Here is a 22,861-nt window from a genome sequence, read left to right as displayed (position 1 = left end):
CCCTCATCTATACCTGTACTACTATTACACCCCTCATCTGTTCCTGTATTATTACTGCTACTACACCCCTCATCTATACCTGTACTACTATTACACCCCTCATCTGTTCCTGTATTATTATTACTACTACTACACCCCTCATCTATACCTGTACTACTATTACACCCCTCATCTATACCTGTACTACTACTACACCCCTCATCTGTTCCTGTATTATTACTACTACTACACCCCTCATCTATACCTGTACTACTATTACACCCCTCATCTTTTCCTGTACTACTATTACACCCCTCATCTGTTCCTGTATTATTACTACTACTACACCCCTCATCTGTTCCTGTATTATTACTACTACTGCACCCCTCATCTGTTCCTGTACTACTATTACACCCCTCATCTGTTTCTGTATTATTACTACTACTACACCCCTCATCTATACCTGTACTACTATTACACCCCTCATCTGTTCCTGTATTATTACTACTACTGCACCCCTCATCTGTTCCTGTATTATTACTACTACTGCACCCCTCATCTGTTCCTGTACTACTATTACACCCCTCATCTGTTCCTGTATTATTACTACTACTACACCCCTCATCTATACCTGTACTACTATTACACCCCTCATCTGTTTCTGTATTATTACTACTACTGCACCCCTCATCTGTTCCTGTATTATTACTACTACTGCACCCCTCATCTGTTCCTGTATTATTACTACTACTGCACCCCTCATCTGTTCCTGTATTATTACTACTACTGCACCCCTCATCTGTTCCTGTACTACTACACCCCTTACCACTATACCTCCACTACTACACCCTACCTTGATGGAGGCACAAACAAGATCTCCTATACGATATAAGGCACAAAGGAGGCTTGTCTACTACATGGGGACACGGAGAGCACTGTTACTTTCTCACGTCATTAAAATAGTATCTGACGCTGCAAGGAGAAAAAGCGAGAATCTTCCCCCAAAAAATTTAAAAATAGAGATTTTATTTTTTTGGTCCTACGTTTACAGGCTTAGTAGTGGAAGCCATCGCCAGTACCTGGTCCTGTGAAGAATCGGGTGCCACTAGTCCTACAGAATAAGACAAGGTGTTCCTGGACTGGATGGTGACAGGCTGGTGTTATTAGGGTGGGAAGGGCCAAAATAGATGCACATTCCCACCCTGGTACAACTAGGCTGCTGCTTTTTTTTTTTTTTTAACCTGGCTGGTCATGGAAATGGGAGGGGCCCCTCCACTTTTCATTTTAATTTTTTAAAAAAAGGTGTGTAGGGTCCCTCCATTTCCATAAACAGCAGCCACCTAACTACAGCATAGTAGTAGCTGAAAGAACATAGAATGGATGAATTATGGTAAATGCAAGGAACATTAGAAGACATGGATCAGATAACATCCAAAATAAAATCTATACCAATCCTTACACACGGGCCTAGTCATTACACCCGCTATAGGGTCCTGTACAGGCCCAGTCATTACACCCGCTATAAGGTGTTGTACAGGCCCAGTCATTACACCTGTTATAAGGTGCTGTACCAGGTACATAGATTCACGTTATAAGAGAGCAGAAGTACTGGGTACATACATATAAGAGAGCAGATGTACCGGGTACATAGATATAAGAGAGCAGATGTACCAGGTACATAGATATAAGAGAGCAGATGTACCAGGTACATAGATATAAGAGAGCAGATGTACCAGGTACATAGATTCACTTGGATTTAGCATCCTCACACTGGGTAAGCTATTTCCAAGTGAGGGAATGGACAGGGTACACAGATCCACTTTCCAAGAGAGCAGATGTACTGGGTACATAGATCCACTTGGAAATAGCTTACCCAGTGTGAGGATGCTAAATCCAAGTGAATCTACGTACTTGGAACATCTGCTGTCTTGGAAAGTGGATCTACTGTATGTACCAGGTACATTTAATCACTTGGATTTAGCATCCTCACACTGAATAAGCTATTTCCAAGTAAGGGATGGACAAGGTATATAGATCCGCTTCCCAAGAAATCAGATGTACCAGGTACGTAGATCCACTTGGAAATAGCTTATTCAGTGTGAGTATGCTAAATCCAAGTGGATCTATGTACATGATACATCTGCTCTCTTGGAAAGGGTATCTACTGGGTACATAGATCCACTTATATTTAGCATTCTCACACTGAATAAGCTATTTACAAGTGAATCTATGTACCTGGTACATAGATCCACTTTACAAGAGAGCAGAAGTACCAGGTACATAGATCCACTTGGATTTAGCATTCTCACACTAAGTAAGCTATTTCCAAGTGAGGGGATGGACAGGGTACGTAGATTCACTTGGAAATAGCTTATTCAGTGTGAGAATGCTAAATACAAGTGGATCTACGTACCAGGTACATCTGCTCTCTTGGAAAGTGGATCTATGTACCCTGTCCATCCCCCTCACTTGGAAATGGCTTACTCAGTGTACCAGGTACGTAGATTCACTTGGATTTAGCATGCTCACATTGAGTAAGCTATTTTCAAGTGAGGGAATGGACGGTACGGATTTAATGCTAAATTCAAGTGGGTTAAAGGACCTGGTCCCTCTATCTGCTAGAAAGTAGCTTAATGTATTATGGGTATGCTAAGGTCCCTCTGCCCACTTGGAAATAGCTTATACTATGCGGGTATGCTAAATCCAAGTGGGCTAAAGGACCTGGTCCCTCTGCCCACTACAAAGTAGCTTATATTATGTGGGTATTCTAAGGTCTCTCTACCCACTTGGAAATAGCTTATCCTATGTGAGAATGCTAAATCCAAGTGGGCTAAAGGACCTTGTCCCTCTACCCACTTGGAAATAGCTTATACTATGCGGGTATGCAAAGGTCCCTCTACCCACTTGGAAATAGCTTATACTATGTGGGTATGCAAAGGTCCCTCTACCCACTTGGAAATAGCTTATACTATGCGGGTATGCAAAGGTCCCTCTACCCACTTGGAAATAGCTTATACTATGCGGGTATGCTAAGGGCCCTTTACCCACTTGGAAATAGCTTATACTATGTGGGTATGCTAAATCCAAGTGGGCTAAAGGACCTGGTCCCTCTACCCACTTGGAAATAGATTATACTATGCGGGTATGCTAAGGGCCCTTTACCCACTTGGAAATAGCTTATACTATGTGAGAATGCTAAATCCAAGTGGGCTAAAGGACCTGGTCCCTCTACCCACTTGGAAATAGATTATACTATGTGGGTATGCTAAGGTCCCTCTGCCCACTTGGAAATAGCTTATACTATGTGGTAATGCTAAGGTCTCTCTACCCACTTGGAAATAGCTTATACTATGCGGGTATGCTAAATCCAAGTTGGCTAAAGGACCTTGTCCCTCTACCCCCTTGGAAATAGCTTATACTATGTGGGTATGCTAAGGTCCCTCTACCCACTTGGAAATAGCTTATACTATGTGGGTATGCTAAGGTCCCTCTGCCCACTTGGAAATAGCTTGTACTATGTGGTAATGCTAAGGTCCCTCTGCCCACTTGGAAATAGCTTATACTATGCGGGTATGCTAAGGGCCCTTTACCCACTTGGAAATAGCTTATACTATGTGAGAATGCTAAATCCAAGTGGGCTAAAGGACCTGGTCCCTCTACCCACTTGGAAATAGCTTATACTATGCGGGTATGCTAAGGTCCCTCTGCCCACTTGGAAATAGCTTATACTATGTGGTAATGCTAAGGTCCCTCTACCCACTTGGAAATAGCTTATACTATGCGGGTATGCAAAGGTCCCTCTACCCACTTGGAAATAGCTTATACTATGTGAGTGTGCTAAATCCAAGTGGGCTAAAGGACCTTGTCCCTCTACCCACTTGGAAATAGCTTATACTATGCGGGTATGCTAAGGGCCCTTTACCCACTTGGAAATAGCTTATACTATGTGGGTATGCTAAATCCAAGTGGGCTAAAGGACCTGGTCCCTCTACCCACTACAAAGTAGCTTATACTATGTGGTAATGCTAAGGTCCCTCTACCCACTTGGAAATAGCTTATACTATGCGGGTATGCTAAGGGCCCTTTACCCACTTGGAAATAGCTTATACTATGTGAGAATGCTAAATCCAAGTGGGCTAAAGGACCTGGTCCCTCTACCCACTTGGAAATAGCTTATACTATGTGACAATGCTAAATCCAAGTGGGCTAAAGGACCTGGTCCCTCTACCCACTTGGAAATAGCTTATACTATGTGGGTATGCTAAATCCAAGTTGGCTAAAGGACCTGGTCCCTCTACCCACTTGGAAATAGCTTATACTATGCGGGTATGCTAAATCCAAGTTGGCTAAAGGACCTGGTCCCTCTACCCACTTGGAAATAGCTTATACTATGTGGTAATGCTAAGGTCCCTCTGCCCACTTGGAAATAGCTTATACTATGTGGGTATGCTAAGGTCCCTCTACCCACTTGGAAATAGCTTATACTATGTGGGTGTGCTAAATCCAAGTGGGCTAAAGGACCTTGTCCCTCTACCCACTTGGAAATAGCTGACTCTGTGTGAAAATGCTAAATCCAAGTGGGCTAAAGGACCTGGTCCCTCTGCCCACTTGGATTTAGCATTTTCACATTAGAGTCAGCTATTTCCAAGTGGGCAGAGGGACCAGGTCCTTTAGCCCACTTGGATTTAGACTCAACCAAGACAGGAGCTGTACTGAGGACCCTTAGAGTAGTAGAGCTGAGAGTAGTAGAGAGGAGTTTGTGCTAAGAGTCCAGAACAGCGGAAAAGAGTCTGTACTGCAGGTTCAGAGTAGTAGAGAGGAGTGTGTCGTGAGAGTCCCAACACAGGGTAGAAGTGAACTTTGCCGAAACTTTAGAAGAAGTAGAATACTGAAGACTTGAAAGTAGACGTTTACTTGTGCCCATGTTTCGGCCTTTTTCTTTTTACCACCCTTTGCCCACCAGTGTCGGGTGACCTGTCCTATGAGGGTGACACAAGCCCCAGACCTTGTTACCTGAGTTGAGCAGAGTGGCCAAAGTTTTCTGGTTACACCCGCGCTCTGAGTATGTAGACTTCTAGCAACTTTGCTCTATGCAGATCAGTTCCTCTGCTATAGGATACCATCCTGCACCTTTAGACTTGTTCTCGGCGTGGGCTGGGGTTTCTCTGACTCATCCTCTCCCTTGAGTAGCTTGAAGGGAACCATTCACCCCGTGGCCCCCGGCAAAAACTGACATACAGTGACATAAAGGTCAATATACTTACCACATCGCTCCCGGTCCCGTCCCGGATCCCGTTGTTGACACGGAGAAATCGCTGATTCTTCTTCTCCCACCCATTATGGTAAAGAGCTGAGATGAGTCCAACGTCCATAGGAAACGACGGACGAGTCCAACTTATTCATGAGGTCCTCTTCTCGTCGCCGCCCATCCACGCCTCCTGGAACTTGATTGATGTCTTCAGTCTTCTGACGAATTCCCGTGCAGGCGCTGTTGCGATGGTCTCGCCACCTCTTCTGCGCCTGCACGGTAAACAAGATACGTGTTCGAGACAATCGGCGCACGCGCAGTAAACAGTGAAGCTGCGGAGCGGCTTCAATTGTGAACTGTGCATGCGCCGAAAACGACTTTCACGGCGCCTGCGCGGGTTCCGGCGAGAAGAAAGAAGACGAGGAGGAAGAGGACCCGGCGTCAATCAAGTGTCGGAGGCGGGGAGAAGGCTGGACTTCGGACCCGGCGGCGCTCATTACCATAATGGGCGTGAGAAGAAGAATCGTCGATTTCTCCGTGTCAACAACGGGATCCGGGACGGGACCGGGAGCGATGTGGTAAGTATATTGACCTTTATGTCACTGTATGTCAGTTTCTGCCGGGGGCCAGGGGGTGAATGGTTCCCTTTAACACTGCATAGTGTGTGGCAGTGCTGCTTTCATGAAACTATTTTCTGAGTCTCCCATGTGCGTCTGCTCTACACAGGAACCTGACTGAGACTAGTTCTGGAGTGGGGCCCAGTTGGACCACAGCAGGGACCAACCTATTTTGCGTCCTCTCTGCTCAACAACCAGACTAAGACTACTGACGAAGTGTGGGTGTATACTTCCTCTCCCCATGTGACAACTTCCTACAGGTGGTGTAATATCCCCTGTGAGTGGTGGAGAAGAAAGCATAGAAATAAAGAAGTTCAGGGATAGGTAGAGAAGAAGAGAAGGACTTCATTGGTGTACAGATCACAATAAACAATAACCCTTTGGTTACCTGCAGCTGTGTAAAACACAAGTGCAGTTACATACAGTAGTGACATCTTGTGATAAAACTTAGGTACTACTACATTACCTGAAGTACAGACTTTTGCGAGGGGTGTAACATACCAGTAACACCCCTGGTGGGACACCACAGTGTATGGGGCAGGTGCGTCTAGTGGTGGTGTTACAGTGTACAGGACAGGTGTGTCTAGTGGTGGGGGTGTTACAGTGTACAGGACAGGTGTGTCTAGTGGTGGTGGTATTACAGTATTCAATGCATGTGTGTTTAGTGGTGGTGGTGGTGGTGGTATTACAGTGTAGGTAGATGTGTCTAGTGGTGGTGCTGTTACAGTGTACAGTACAGGTGTGTCTAGTCAATACAGAACTGCCCTACACTTAGTGAATGATACAGCGACAGCCCATACTACATGAATAACATTGGTAATCCAGCCATTGTGTCTTTGCATGAACAACACAGCTACCTAATATCATCTTCATGGAGGACAATACTCCAGCTCATCTGGGTCACAGTATTAGGGAATGGCTGCTGGAGACCCGAGGACCTCACATGGAGCGGCTGCTGGAGACTCGAGGACCTCACATGAAGCGGCTGTTGGAGACCCGAGGACCTCACGTGGAGCGGCTGCTGGAGACCCGAGGACTTCACGAGGAGCGGCTGCTGGAGACCCGAGGACTTCACGTGGAGCGGCTGCTGGAGACCCGAGGACTTCACGAGGAGTGGCTGCTGGAGACCCGAGGACCTCACGTGGAGTGGCTGCTGGAGACCCGAGGACCTCACATGGAGCGGCTGTTGGAGACCCGAGGACCTCACATTTCACGTGGAGCACACTTCTCTTTCTCCAGACCTAAATCCCATAGAAAACCTATGAGATCAGCTGACTTGCTGTGTGGAGGCTCGTAACTCTGTACCCCAGAACAAGGAGATGTCCTTGTCAAGCTTTTATTGATGATCTAGGGCACATGACAAGTTATTGAGACAGTGACATGTTGTTGGGGTACACCCACCACTGGGGTTGATTTTTGTTTCTTTTAAAGGGGATTTCCATGTAACAATAACAATATTCTCAACGATCCCCCTTCCCAATACCGTCCTATGTCTAATATACATATATAACCTATCTTACACCCTTTCTCTGTTTTTTTTCTCGTTCTTATCCGCTCTCGATGAGTAAAATCCTCTACTCTGGGTCCACTCTGACCCCGCTCAGCTACCTGTTCCCCCCTCCCTTTGTAATCAAGGAACATGTGATCTCCTCTCTAGGGGCGGGTTAGCTGTCTATTGACTGGGTGACCCAACCGCCTGGAGACATCATCTATATCATCTCCATGCACCTGTGCTGCTTCCATAGACTTACATGTGTCCCTAGGTTTCTGTAATATGAAACATTATAGTACTTCCAGCGCAGGGAGCATCATGTTAAGAAAAAAAAACAGGTCCCGCGAAGCTCCGCCCCCTCCGCGCTAAGCCCCGCCTCCCGCCGGGGGAAGCCCGCCAGCGCGTGTGACCTGGGGGCTACAGAAATCATGCAGGTGAGTATAGATTTTTTTGTTTTTAAGGGGATGATGGGGGTGTAGTGATATGATGATGGAACAGGAGGATGATGGGGGGTGTAGTGGTATGATAATGGAACAAGAGGATGATGGGGGTGTAGTGGTATGATGATGATGGAACAAGAGGATGATGGGGGTGTAGTGGTATGATGATGGAACAAGAGGATGATGGGAATGTAGTGGTATGATGATGGAACAAGAGGATGATGGGGATGTAGTGGTATGATGATGATGAAGGAACAAGAGGGTGATGGGAATGTAGTGGTATGATGAAGGAACAAGAGGATGATGAGGATGTAGTGGTATGATGATGATGGAACAAGAGGATGATGGGGTGTAGTGGTATGATGATGGAACAAGAGGATGATGGGGGTGTAGTGGTATGATGATGGAACAAGAGGATGATGGGGGTGTAGTGGTATGATGATGGAACAAGAGGATGATGAGGGGTGTAGTGGTATGATGATGATGGAACAAGAGGATGATGGGGTGTAGTGGTATGATGATGGAACAAGAGGATGATGAGGATGTAGTGGTATGATGATGAAGGAACAAGAGGATGATGGGGGTGTAGTGGTATGATGAGGATGATGATGAAGGAACAAGAGGATGATGGGGTGTAGTGGTATGATGATGATGATGGAACAAGAGGATGATGAGGGGTGTAGTGGTATGATGATGGAACAAGAGGATGATGAGGGGTGTAGTGGTATGATGATGATGATGATGGAACAAGAGGATGATGGGGGTGTAGTGGTATGATGATGGAACAAGAGGATGATGAGGGGTGTAGTGGTATGATGATGATGGAACAAGAGGATGATGGGAATGTAGTGGTATGATGATGATGGAACAAGAGGAGGATGAGGGGTGTAGTGGTATGATGATGGAACAAGAGGATGATGGGGGTGTAGTAGTATGATGATGATGATGATGAAGGAACAAGAGGATGATGGGGATGTAGTGGTATGATGATGATGGAACAAGAGGATGATGAGGGGTGTAGTGGTATGATGATGATGGAACAAGAGAATGATGAGGGGTGTAGTAGTATGATGATGATGATGATGAAGGAACAAGAGGATGATGGGGTGTAGTGGTATGATGATGAAGGAACAAGAGGATGATGAGGGGTGTAGTAGTATGATGATGGAACAAGAGGATGATGAGGGGTGTAGTGGTATGATGGTGATGATGATGAAGGAACAAGAGGATGATGGGGTGTAGTGGTATGATGATGGAACAAGAGGATGATGAGGATGTAGTGGTTTGATGATGAAGGAACAAGAGGATGATGGGGGTGTAGTAGTATGATGATGATGATGATGGAACAAGAGGAAGATGAGGGGTGTAGTGGTATGATGATGATGATGATGATGATGAAGGAACAAGAGGATGATGGGGTGTAGTGGTATGATGATGATGATGATGGAACAAGAGGATGATGAGGGGTGTAGTGGTATGATGATGATGATGGAACAAGAGGATGATGGGGGTGTAGTGGTATGATGATGGAACAAGAGGATGATGAGGGGTGTAGTGGTATGATGATGATGGAACAAGAGGATGATGGGAATGTAGTGGTATGATGATGATGGAACAAGAGGAGGATGAGGGGTGTAGTGGTATGATGATGGAACAAGAGGATGATGGGGGTGTAGTGGTATGATGATGATGGAACAAGAGGATGATGGGGGTGTAGTGGTATGATGATGAAGGAACAAGAGGATGATGAGGGGTGTAGTGGTATGATGGAACAAGAAGATGATGAGGGGTGTAGTGGTATGATGATGGAACAAGAAGATGATGAGGATGTAGTGGTATGATGATGATGATGATGATGGAACAAGAGGATGATGGGGGGTGTAGTGGCATGATGATGGAACAAGAGGATGATGAGGGGTGTAGTGGCATGATGATGGAACAAGAGGATGATGAGGATGTAGTGGTATGATGATGATGGAACAAGAGGATGATGGGGGGTGTAGTGGTATGATGATGGAACAAGAAGATGATGGGGGTGTAGTGGTATGATGATGGAACAAGAAGATGATGAGGATGTAGTGGTATGATGATGATGATGATGATGGAACAAGAGAATGATGGGGGGTGTAGTGGTATGATGATGAAACAAGAGGATGATGAGGGGTGTAGTGGTATGATGAAGAAACAAGAGGATGATGAGGGGTGTAGTGGTATGATGAAGGAACAAGAGGATGATGAGGATGTAGTGGTATGATGATGATGGAACAAGAGGATGATGAGGATGTAGTGGTATGATGATGATGGAACAAGAGGAGGATGAGGGGTGAAGTGGTATGATGATGATGGAACAAGAGGAGGATGAGGGGTGAAGTGGTATGATGATGAAAGGGCAGGAGGATGAAGGGGTAGTAGTATTATGGTGGAGGTGGTTGTAGTATGATGATGGAGGGGCAGGAGGATGAAAGGGGTAGTAGTATGATGATGGAGGGGCAGGAGGAGGGGACAACATGGGGGGCATCTGTAAGGGGGATAAAATGGGGGGCATCTATATGGTTGATAACATGGGGGCAATCTATATGGGGGATAACATGGGGGGCATCTATAATAGGGACAACACAGGGGGCCATCTATAAGGGGGAAACATTGGGGGGCCATCTATAAGGTGGACTACACAGGGGGTGTATACAATAGGGGGATATGTACTATAAGGGAGTCACATAGAGTCAGGCTACCCACTAAATGAGGGTGTAAAGGGGCCAATACAGATGTGCAGTTTGTAGAGAGATGAGGATGGTGTCAGTGTGAGGAGCCTAATATGTTTGTCTGGCAGATTCTGTGGATTCGTGGCTCCAAAAAGTTCTCATAATGGCCCTGGGCAGATGGAGAAGATGAAAAGGGAAGAACTCCGATCAGAGAAGACGTCCCCTGTGAGTCACCTGATATATTTGTACTGTAATGTATATGGTGTATAGAGCCTGTGTAGAGCTGGGGCCACCTCTATATGACTGGATGAGGTGATATTGGTCTATGTACAGAGGATTTTATTCAGTAGCAGCGGTTGTGTTAGTCAGTATGTGGTAAGGGGGGGGGGGGCCCAAGTTGACCTCTTGCACCAGGGCCCAAGAGACATTAGCTACGCCCCTGTCTCCATCAACCGACCGGATCCAGAAGCGGGACCCGGCGGGATTAGGTGAGTATAGGGGGCTCTAACAGGGGGTCGGGAGCCTGTCACCCCGGCACGGGGGGTGACAGGTTCCCTTTAAGCCTATCTCACACGGGGTGAATTGGTGAAAGACTGTTTACACAAAGCGACTGCGAATTTTTAGCAAACGACCAACGATGATTTGAGAACATTGATGAAAGATCATAATGAACGATTTATCGCTCGTCGCTTGATCGTTCGCTGTGTTTACACGAGCCGATTATCGCTCAAATGCCATTGCTATCGCGAAAATTTGAGCGATAATCGTACCGTGTAAACACAGCAAACGTTTAAGCGACGAGCGAGGAACAATTCATTGTGATCTTTCAACATGTTCTCAAATTGTCGTTGGTCGTTTGCTAAAAATTTTCAGATCGCTTCGTGTAAACAGTCTTTGACAGATGTGTGAGATGGGCTTAAGCGATCTTAAAAACTATCGCAATAGCGATTTCTCTAACGTTTTTTTCCGTCTAAACGCTGATCGTTATAAAAACCAAATTGTTGCTTTAAAATCACTAAAAGATCGATTGGGCGAATTATCGCTTTATGTAAACGCAGCATTTGTGTGTTTACAGAATACTGACTTAGGCCAAACAACGCCGCAGGTGGAGAAGCAGACAGGTAATGTATACAGCAGGTGTGAATGTAATGCTGCGTTTACATGGAACGATTACGTTCGAATTTTCGGGGTAACGATCGCATTTGAGCCATAATCGGCTCGCGTAAACACAGCGAACGATCAAGTGACGAGCGAGAGATCGTTCATTGTGATCTTTCAACATTTTCTCAAATCATCGTTGGTCGATCGCTAAAAATTTGAAGATCGCTTCGTGTAAACAGTCTTTGAAAGATTCACCCTATGTGTGCGATGGGCTTAAGCGATCTTACGATTTTTCAAACTATTTGTCTTACGATTTTATTCGTCTAAACGCTGATCGTTATAAAAACCAAATCGTTGCTGCAAGATCGTTAAAGGATCGATTGGGCGAATTATCGCTTAGTGTAAACGGACCATTAGGGTGGGTTCATACTGAGGAATTCTCGTGGATAATGTCCGCGAAATTCTGCAGTATGTCTGCGCGCACGGCCGCGCGCCTTTCCGCCGGCTCCATAGACACCATTCTATGGGCCGGCGTATTCCGCTATCTGCCGAAAGAAGTGAAATAGAACCCACCTTTATGCTGCGTTTACACGTAACGATTATCGTGCGAATTTGCGTGATAACGGTTGAATTGGAACGATAATCGTACGTGTAAACGCAGCGAACGATCGAACGACGCACGATAAATCTTACATCGTCATCTTTCATCAGGTCAGCAAATCGTCGTTCATTGTACGCAAAAAATTCGCAAATCGTTCCGTGTGAACAGTCCTTCGCCGATTTAACCAATGTGTGAGATAGGCTTAAACGATCGCAGTGCGAATTTTCGTACGATATATCGTACCGTCTAAACGCTGATCGTTATTAAAAAAAAATCGTAAATCCGACATCGCTAATCGTACGATCGGGCCAATAATCGTTACGTGTAAACGCAGCAAACACTATTTCCCATTGACACCTGAAGTCAAAACAACAGGTAACTTGTCATTTTTTCTCTCTAGAACCACAACACCAACCTCCAACCAGCAGAGGGCGCAGGAGGACCAGAAGTACACTTTCCTTCAGGAAGTAATGAGGGAAGTTGCTGAGTGATGCGCACACGTCGCCGCTGGTTGGCGGAAGTAGCCTCGGCAGCAGCAGCAGAGCTGGTTGGCAGAAGTGAGCGGTCAGTTTGCTGTGAGGGACACGGCGGGTGACGCCCTCTCTGGTGGAGGCCTGCAGCGGCGCTCGCTCTACTCGTCTTCCCAGGAAGCTCTGACGTTTCCCGGTGCGGACCATGAGGCGGATGGGCGCGTTCTACTAGGCTGAGGGCAAATGTTCCCGGAGCGCAGTGCCCTACCACAGAGATCCCGCCCGCAGCCGCAGCAGGAGGTGAAGCAGGAGGAGGAGGGGTTGTCCTACCCGGAGTGGATAAGCCGCAGCTACGCGGAGCTCATGAGTCTGAACGAGCACTCGATGCAGGCGCTGTCCTGGAGGAAGCTCTACCTGAGCCGGGCCAAGCTCAAAGCCTCCAGCCGCACCTCGGCGCTGCTCTCCGGATTCGCCATGGTAAGAGACGCACGCGGCTTCCTCCAGTCTATGAGCCTGTTCACACCGTGCCGGAACCGCAGGGCTGCTATCGGTTTCCGCTTGTGTTACACGGCGGTTGCGGTCTGGGGCTCTGTTCACACTTATGTCAGCGGATCCCATTGATTTCTGGCTGTCACTTTGTACTGCGCTCTGGCTGCTGCCTGCTGCATATAGGAGGATATATAGATGCTTTATATATTGGTGATCATGAAGGACGCCCAGAACATTCCGCTAGGTGAGGGGGGGGGGGTCTGCAGCCCGTCCATGTGAGGAACCCACCGGGCATCTAAGGCAAAACTACAACTCCCAGCATGCCTGGACAGCCAAAGCTTTAGCTCTCATCACCCAGGCATGCTGGGAGCTGTAGTTTTGCACCAGCTGGCGAGTTAAGGTTCCCTCCCCGTGGTTTAGGAGTGGGGTCTCTGCTGATATACAGTGAAGATTTGTGTACCTGTACTGACACTAGTGGGGGTGATAGTACGTCAGTGTCCGTGTGCTGGCCGATCACATCGCAGTATAGTATTAAAGGGGAACTCCTGCAGAAATCTTTTTCTTTCCAATCCAAGTTATACAGATTACTTCTATTTAAAAAATCTTCATCTTCCCGTACTTATCATCTGCTGTATGTTCTGCACGAAGTGGTGTCTTCTCTCCAGTCTAGTGCTCAGAAAAATATTTTTGCCGGAGTACCCCTTTAATGTGTCGTAGGATCACACTTTAATGTTTTTTTGTTGTACAGAATAACATAGTAGCAGTCCGTTCTATTGTCTATTGTACAATATTCTATTGTATTCTTACAGAGGGTTAGATAGAAGGCTGTGTACGTGCTCACTATCTGGTCAGGATTTTGGGGTTGAAGATGTGCGCACCAGCTGTTTTCTGGGATGGGAACAGCAAAAAAAAAAAAATGGAATTTTTTAAATTTTCTTTAACAAGTGCTGGGGAGGATAATAGAACTAACCTGCTCTTACTTCCCCCGCTCCTGCGCTGGCGGCCGCGTACTGCCGCTCCGGTCCCCGGTTGCTTCCTGGTCTAAGCAGGTCGTGATGTCTGCGGTCAGCTCAGGCAGTCTGACGGCCGTTGACTGACTGAGCGAACCGCACAGCCGGGGACCGGAGCGATGGTATGCAGCCGCCAGCGCTGGAGTCGGGGGAGGTAAGAGCACGTTATTTCTTTTATCATCCCGGCACTTGGGATCTTGAACTGCAATGTAAGGGCCCTATTCCACGGGACGATTATCGTTAAGTCGTTCCAATCTAAATGATTATCGTTCGTTTAAAATCGTTTATCGTTTAATAAGACCTGGACCTATTTTTATCATCGCTCGTTCGCAAATCGTTCGCATTGAATAAGACGTCGTTCGCAATAGTGACGACAAGACGACCGCAAGAACGATCATAAGTAACGATTATCGTTCCATGTAAATGGGTGAACCATTTCAGGTCTTTCGTAATAGCGGTCGTTCGGATCGATTATCGTTAACGATTATGCGAGCGATAATCGTCCCGTGGAATAGGGCCCTAAGTCTATGGGACATCTGGTGATTTCGCACCCCGGTGAGGTAATTCCGGCTCTTCACAAAGTTACCGAGTTACCAGCTGTATTTTCATTGACTTTAGGGACTTTTTAAGCTGTAAATACGTGTTTTACTGCTTAAGGGTGCGTTCACACCTACAGGATCTGCAGCAGATTTGATGCTGTGTTCAGTTATTTAAATGAAATCTTCTGCAGAAAATCAGCTGCAGATCCTGTAGGTGTGAACGCACCATTAAAAAAAAAAAAAGCCCCAAATACTGTGAGCATTAATCCAGTCCTGTGTTCCCTGCCAAATCACCAATCTCAAATCTCAAGTCTTCCAGTACTTATCAGCTGCTGTATGTCCTGCAGGATGTGATGTATTCTTTCCAGTTTAAAGAGCAGGAGAGGTTTTCTTTAGGGATTTGCACTGGACAGATGCTGATATGGACAGAGGTGGCAGCACTCTGCAGGGCATACAGCAACTGATAAGTACTGGAAGACTGGAGATTTTTTTAATAGAAGTAAATCACAAATCTCTGGCACTTGCTGGGACGTGTTGATATGAAAGAAATAAACAACCCCTTTAATAAAATAGAAAATTCCGATGGCCTAGCAGTGTATTACTAAAGCAGTCACTAAGGGTGCCTTTACACAGATTTATCTGACAGATTTTGGAAGCCAAAGCCAGGAACAGACTATAAACAGAGAACAGGTCATTAAGGAAAGACTGAGATTTTTCCTGTTTTCAAATCCATTCCTGGCTTTGGCTTCAAAAATCTGTCAGATAAATCTCTCAGTCTAAAGGTACCCTAAGTCCCAGCATGCACTTGTGATCAAAGTATTTTAGGAGTGATTACCTTTATTGGCCAACAAAAAATTGTTAGAATTGTCAGCTTTCGGGATGCAAGGATCCCTTCATCTATTTTTTTCTAGTCGTACAGACACAATATTGCTGGGTGGTGGTGCGCTCTGTCTGTGTAACTTTGTTGAGATCAGCCACGTTTGCTGGGCAGTAGCATACACCATATTGTATACAGTTTATATATTGTATGTTTTTTCGCCTATTATTTTCTCCATGATTATCACAAAACAATCAAAAACCAGTGATACAGGTGAATGTGCTGCAGTAGTAGTAGTCTATCTCTGTACGCTGGGGCATTCACACGTTTCCATAATTACAGTCCATGCACGGACGATGCGCTACAGACCGGACTTTGGAACTTCTAGCACCGTCATTCATCAAAGGGACATGCATAGTGTCAGTACAGTAGCAAAAAGACTTAAAGGGGTACACCAGTTTTTTTTTTCTTTCTAAATCAGCTGTTGCCATAAAGTTATATAGATTTGTAATTTAAAATTCAATTTAAAAATCTCTAGTCTTCCAGTACTTATCAGCTGCTGTATGTCCTACAGGAAGTGGTGTATTCTTTTGTCTGACACAGTGCTCTCTGCTGCCACCTCTGTCCATGTCAGTAACTGTCCAGAGCAGCAGCAAATCCCCATAGAAAACCTCTCCTGCTCTGGACAGTTCCTGACATGGACAGAGGTGGCAGCAGAGAGCACTGTGTCAGACTGAAAAGAATACACCACTTCCTGCAGGACATACAGCAGCTGATAAGTACTATAAGACTAGAGATTTTTAAATAGAATTAAATTACAAATCTCAGGCACTTCCACCAGTTGATTCGAAATAAATAAATAGATTTTATAAAATAGAGAATGCAGACGGCCCTGCAGTATTTTACAAAAGCAGTCACTAAGTCCCAGCATGCATCACAGGTAAGGGAGGACCAGTCACCAGGATTCTTCAGATTCTCTATGAGCGAGCCCCTTGGTTCTTTAGGAAGTCCGCTGGTCATGGTAACAGTAAATGTACCATAGTTTATAATGCCATACTCCACTTGCTGCAGGAGATTTTTTAATAGAAGTAAATACAAATCTCTGGCACTTGCTGGGACCAGTTGATTTGAAATAAATAAAAAAAAAAAAAATGTTTTTGGTGAACAACCCCTTGAAGTGACTGTACCACCAGGCCCAGGCTGAAGCACTGGAGGCGGCCCGACCCTAAGTGGGAAGAAACCCCAACCCCAGTATGTGTGTATGTATATAGGCCTCATCCATAATGTAACTTTATATGCCGTACAAAAGACATTGGTACTAGGCCAAAAATACCTATCGATTTTACCAGATAGAATCATTTTGTACATGTTTGACTGTTTTTAGGGTTTCCATCTTTCCAGAGCTTCCCGGTTCCTATTGTTCTCCCAGCAGGAGTGTATAGAAGCCGTGTGCACACTTGCCGGGCGTCCTGGCCCCGCTTCTTGCAGCTAAGCCTCGGCATACTTCAGGATTATGAAATCCAAGTATTAATAGATTAGGACATTGCCGCGGTGCCGTTTAGCTCCGGCTTTCATCACAAGATTTACCCATCAAGATTTAATAATAATACGGGGGTGGTGTGTAGTAATGTACTGTATACCTGTTTGTTTCATAGGGACGGCAAATTGTACAACAGCAGCTTTATTCTGGTTGCTAAGGCCGTTTTTTTTTCCTATTTATTGATCATGTACCAGCGGCGGGTCCCGCATCGCGGCGCTCCGGTCCCCGGCCGCTTCCTGGTGTCTGACGCGGGCCTGAGATGTGACGTCTCAGGTCCACTCAGCCAGTCAGTGACAGAGGCGGGATCCGTTTCAAGTCCGCTCAGATCCCGCCTCTGTCACGTCTCGGGCCCGCGTCAGACACCAGAAAGCGGCCGGGGACCAGAGCGCCGCGATGCAGGACCCGCCGCTGGAACCCGGGAGGTGAGTGGACGTCACCTCCTCCCCGATCCCAGGAAAAAAAATGCCCCCCCCGCTGGAGTACCCCTTTAACTAGAGATGAGGGCAACCCAAGCATGCTTATCTCCACTGTTAAAGGGGTTTTTCACCAAAAACAGATCAACTAGTGTCAGAAAGTTCTATAGGTTTGTATTTTATTTCTATTAGAAAATCTCCAGTCTTCCAGTACTTATCAGCTGCTTTATGTCCTGCAGGAAGTGATGTATTCTCTCCAGTCTGACACAGTGCTCTCTGCTGCCACCTCTGTCCATGTCAGGAACTGTCCAGAGTAGTAGCAAATCCCCATAGAAAACCTCGCCCATTGGCCCCCAGTGTGATGAAACCCCCTCCCCTTATAGCTTGAAGACAGGGCGGCCCAAGAGTGTCAGACCACCCTAGCTGCTTCCCTAATGGTCGGGCACTGGTTGATCTGTTTCCCCCCCCCCCCCATCCTGTGCAACACTCTCAGATTCCTACATGTGAAGCGCCATAGGAACTTACCCACATTGAGAACTAAAGGACCTGCAGGACCTTGTGTGATGTCACACTTATATGATTAGTCACATGACTGTGAAAAGGGCTTCTTAAAGTGTATGACGCGTGCGGCAGTGGCCGGGTGTGTGTGACCCTGTTTTTAGTTGTGTAAATCAGGGGTGCATCTTATAAAGCAAAAAAAATCCACTATATATAAATTAGATGTAATTGTACTGGCCTAAAAAGTTTGATCGTACAGTGAACGGATAAAAGGGAACCAAATAATAATTGTGTCTATTGTGGGGGTCCTAGCGGTCAGACCTCCAGCAATCACAGGTGAGGAATTGTAGAGGAAAGTTTTCTGCTTGAAATTTCCTCCCCTTCAGCTCTGGTGGAATAGAAGCGGAAAGTGGAAATTTAAAGCCCCAATGACTTCTACGGCATTTCTCTATCGGAATCCGCCCAAATAATTGACATGACAATTTTTCTACAGGCCAAAATTTAAGCATAATACACGTCCGGATTCCGCTTTAAAGTCCTCGCCTATTCGTCAGTGTGAATGCACCCTAACAAGCTGAGATGGAAATACCCCTTTAAGTACTGATGCATTGATGGAAAACAACCCAATAAATGAGGGGGCAGCTACAGATATCTGGGTGCACCGACTGCCTGGCTTCTGGGATTTGCCTACAGAAAGGGAGAGAGTCTTTTGCCTGCGTTTGACTTGATGCTAAAACCTGATCCTTCCGAGCTATATTGGGAGGTGGGGGTCGGACTGTGCAAGTAGCTGTACGGGCGTCTCATTCTCATAGGTTGCTTGGGGTTATGCAACATGCACTGAAAAATAATTTTAGAAAATGTAATTTTCATCATTTTTATTTTTCCGTATCCTCTGGATTCTGCCCATTGCATTGTTGTACAGAAAGTGAATTGGACGTCACATGGTTGCAGGGGCTCGCTGCTGGTGACAGCTCGGATATCTGCCTAGAATTGACACGTTCCCACCCTTGGTGTTTCCTTAGACCCGAGCGTGTCAGAATAGGATCACATCCTGTCCTGCTCTGTTTGTATTCGCTTTCCGTGAAGTTAGTGATAAATGGGCGATTGTCCGAGCGCGGGGCGTTACTGGCTTTAGACTTCACGTTGGTTCCTGACATTAAACTAACGTCGCTCAATGGGACGAGGAATTTCTTAATTAAAAAGAAAATCCTGAAATGATTTGTGTTCATCCTGGCCGCTTGTAAACCTTGGAGGTTATTACTTACTTTCCCATATATACATATAATATATATATATATATATATATATATATATATATATATATATATATATATATATACACACACACTGAAAGCTGCATGTGAAGGATTGAAGATTGTTCAGATAAAGACTATTAAAGGGGTTGGTCACCAATTTTTTTTCCTCTTTCACATTAGTTGGTGCCAGAGATTCGTAATTTACTTTTATTAAAAAAGTCTTCCAGTACTTATCAGCTCCTGTATGCCCTGCAGAAGGTGGTGTATTATTTCCAGTCTGACACAATGCTCTCTGCTGCCACCTCTGTCCATGTCAGGAACTGTCCAGACCAGGAGAGGTTTTCTAAAAGGGTTTGCTACTGCTCTGAGCAGAAAGCACTATGTCACACTGAAAAGAATACACCTACAGGACATACAGCAGCTGATAAGTACTGGAAGACTGGAGATTTTTTTTTAATAGAAGTAAATTACAAATCTCTGGCACCAGTTGATTTGAAAGAAAAATAATTTTGGTGAACAACCCCTTTAAAGGGCAGGTAGACGGCGTTCTCCTTGATTTATCCAGCGTACTGCGTAAACACCATTACCATAAAGCAGGGGATTGTTGTAAAATAAAGCTAATTAGTTTTCCTGCTTTGATAAGTCTGACATCTCCATGGTTATGTTCCTCTAAGTCGCTCAGTAATGCCTTCCTAATCCCTTGAATATGACTAGAAATCTCCCAAATAGCTGGAATAAGCTGCACTCTTGTTATGGGTTACCAGTGGATGTTCTGAAACGGATCTCTTTTCCAGCATGTACGTAAAGAACACTGAGCATGCGAACAACGTTATGAATGGGTATACACCTGTCACACCTAATGTGCATCCTGCAGGACGTACAGCAGCTGATAGGTACTGTTAGACTGAATTATTATGGGGCAGTCATCTTGACAACATTCGGGCCCTTTTCACACAACCGTGTGCAACCCATTATACACATACAGCCTCTGATATGCAGCCAGCACAGGGGCCATATATACCGCGGACTGCACACGGATATGTGAAGAGGTGAATGTTTTACAGCAAGCTCCATGGACATGGGTTCTATATATACTGGTGTCAGCTGTCACTGTCCTCCTGTCTGTGAGGATGACGTGATCTGTACACATCAGCTTAGTTTTAGGTCTAGTGCACAGACTGAAAGCTGCAAGATTCCAGGATTATTGTAAAATATAGATAATAATAGAAAAAAATTTCACCAACAACTCTTAAAGGGCTTATCTGGCGCTTGCACATTTTTTAACATGTTGCTGCCATGTAAGAAAACATAACAAACATGTTATACTTACCTCTCTGCCCTCCTCCTGTATCCTGTGCAGTGCTGCTGGTGTGCTCCACTGTTTGTAGCCGCCGGAGTGACACCCCGTTCAGCCAATCTGTGATTAAGACTGGACAGCGCCGTGGCCAGTGATTGGCTGAGCAGGCTGTCACTCCTGAGAAGAGCCTGTTTCACCAGCAACACCACAACAGGACACCGGGGGAGCGCAGAGAGGTAAGCATAACATGTTTGTTATATTTTCTTATATGTCAGCAACATGTTAGAAATGTGTTAGTGTTGGATAACCCCTTCAAATATTTAGGTTAAATCTAAAAATAAAACTGGATGTAAACAGTAAAGAGGTTATCCGCCTTAAACGTGGGACAAGTAAGATATTGCGGGGGGTTCTGACTTCCATACCCCCCGCTGATCTCCATGTACATAGGGGACAAGTTAGTTTATGCGGGACAACCTCTTTAATGTTGGGATCTGTTTCCCCTTCATTTATGGACCTATTTTTGTAACTCTTCCCTCTTTCCTTCTCTTCTTAGGTTGCAATGGTTGAAGTCCAGCTCGATGCGACTCACGAATATCCCAATGGCCTCCTCATAACTTTTAGCGCCTGTACTACTGTGTTGGTTGCTGTACACCTATTTGCACTCATGATCAGCACCTGCATTCTACCGAACATTGAAGCTGTGAGCAACGTCCACAATCTCAACTCTGTTAAGGAATCTCCTCACGAAAGGATGCACTGTTACATTGAGTTGGCGTGGGCCTTCTCCACCGTCATCGGAACTCTTCTCTTCCTCGCCGAGGTCGTGCTGCTTTGTTGGGTAAAATTTCTACCAGTGAACAGTCCCAAGTCATTAGTCAACGACACCTACCTCAGTCCCGGGACGGAAGCGGCAATAGCGTCAACCAGCATCATGGTGCCATTCGGATTAATTTTTATAGTATTTGCCGTTCATTTTTATAGGTCGCTCGTCGGTCACAAAACAGATCGACAGTTCCAAGAGTTGAACGAACTCGCTGAACTGGCCCAACTTCAGGACCAATTGGACCACAGAGAAGACTCTGTCCAATCCCCCGCTCATTACCCCTAGATGTTACGAAGGGTTCATTGCTTGTGTCTTATGATGTTTTGGATGTGTGAGAAGAGGGGCTGAGTTGCCGCTCAGGAAGGGCTAATTCTTTTAATACTAAGAATGCACTTTTTTTTGGAGTTTCGAAATCAAATCTAGAGCTTTTTCGGTTCTTAAAGAACATCTTCCAGCGTGAAAAGGGAGGGAATATCTATGCATTCTCAGTTTGCCTAAGATCTAGCTCTCTCAGGGCAGAATGTGGATTTTTGCAGGTCCACGTCCAGCTGCTTGGAACTCTTCTTCATTGTAATTGTTAATTTTAATTTTTTTTATTAATGGTTTTGAGACGCTGTGGACCAGTCCCACTTTAGACCTTTTTTGAGCAGCTCGGAGGAATACACTTTTCACTGTTGCATTACACCGCAGCATGCTTGCCTGGATTGTTCCCATGTGTATGATTGTTAGGAAGAATACAGCTGTCTTATGCCCCCTTCTCGGGGTGAGCACCGCCTGTTTGGCTGCTTTGCTTGTCGGTGTCACTGGAAGTCTTCAGTTGCATGCAGGAAAGTTAGCCGAAAGTTTTTTTTTTGTTTTTTTTTGCATGCCACAATAACCATGTGTGTGAGCCACTGGATTGCTTTGACTATTTAACGTTTAGAGTGTTTTATGTATATATGCAGAGACTCCTTCTAGTTGGTCCCTATCAGCGTTATTTTTTACAGCCTTTTTCGCACATTTATAATCTTTTGCGTACGTTTACCACGTTGTCTGAAGTGCCTCCCATGCATCGGCAAAGATGCTGTATACGTGTTTGACCTGTTTTGTGGACGAATAATGACTTTATACATTAGTATTATCTCTTTTATTGGCGCACCCAGCTGCAGTAATGTCTTTTAAAAATTCTAACGCATTCTGCCCGGTTATGGCAATAACTACAGGTATAGCCTCTTTTTCTTCAAAAATCACTTTTTGAAAAAAAAAAATTTTATATTCGGATTTCGTAATTAAATTGCAGAAAGTGGTTTTGGCTAAAAAAAAAAAAATTTGTATAATGATGTGAAATCATTGTGCCAAGATTGTTATGATTAAAAAGGGAAACTATAGCGCAGATGTGGCCGTCATTTGCTTTGGGGAAGCTTTATTGTGGTAGCCTACACTCGCACTTCTGTTTATTTTAGGGACATGAAATCCTTTGGGATCTGGACCTGGACGTCCAGTTGGCGGTCCGGGTGCTACCTATGTGATTTGGGTGTCCATATTATAAG

General features: G+C 45.3%; 1 protein-coding gene across 1 annotated transcript; it reads left to right on the top strand.

The window, feature by feature from the left end:
• The first annotated feature begins 12,718 nt into the window (after window positions 1-12,718).
• On the top strand, window positions 12,719-22,417 carry LOC138785216 (calcium release-activated calcium channel protein 1-like). The gene is made up of 2 exons (XM_069960891.1): window positions 12,719-13,127; window positions 21,063-22,417. The coding sequence occupies exons 1-2, from the start codon at window positions 12,894-12,896 to the stop codon at window positions 21,615-21,617; spliced, it is 789 nt and encodes a 262-aa protein (XP_069816992.1). The 5' UTR covers window positions 12,719-12,893; the 3' UTR covers window positions 21,618-22,417.
• Window positions 22,418-22,861: the final 444 nt, after the last annotated feature.

This window comes from Dendropsophus ebraccatus, chromosome 3 (assembly GCF_027789765.1).
Source record: "Dendropsophus ebraccatus isolate aDenEbr1 chromosome 3, aDenEbr1.pat, whole genome shotgun sequence".
Taxonomy (NCBI): Eukaryota; Metazoa; Chordata; class Amphibia; order Anura; family Hylidae; genus Dendropsophus; species Dendropsophus ebraccatus.
The sequence above is the reverse complement of the archived record's forward strand: the minus strand, read 5'-3'. Positions and strand labels throughout refer to the sequence as shown.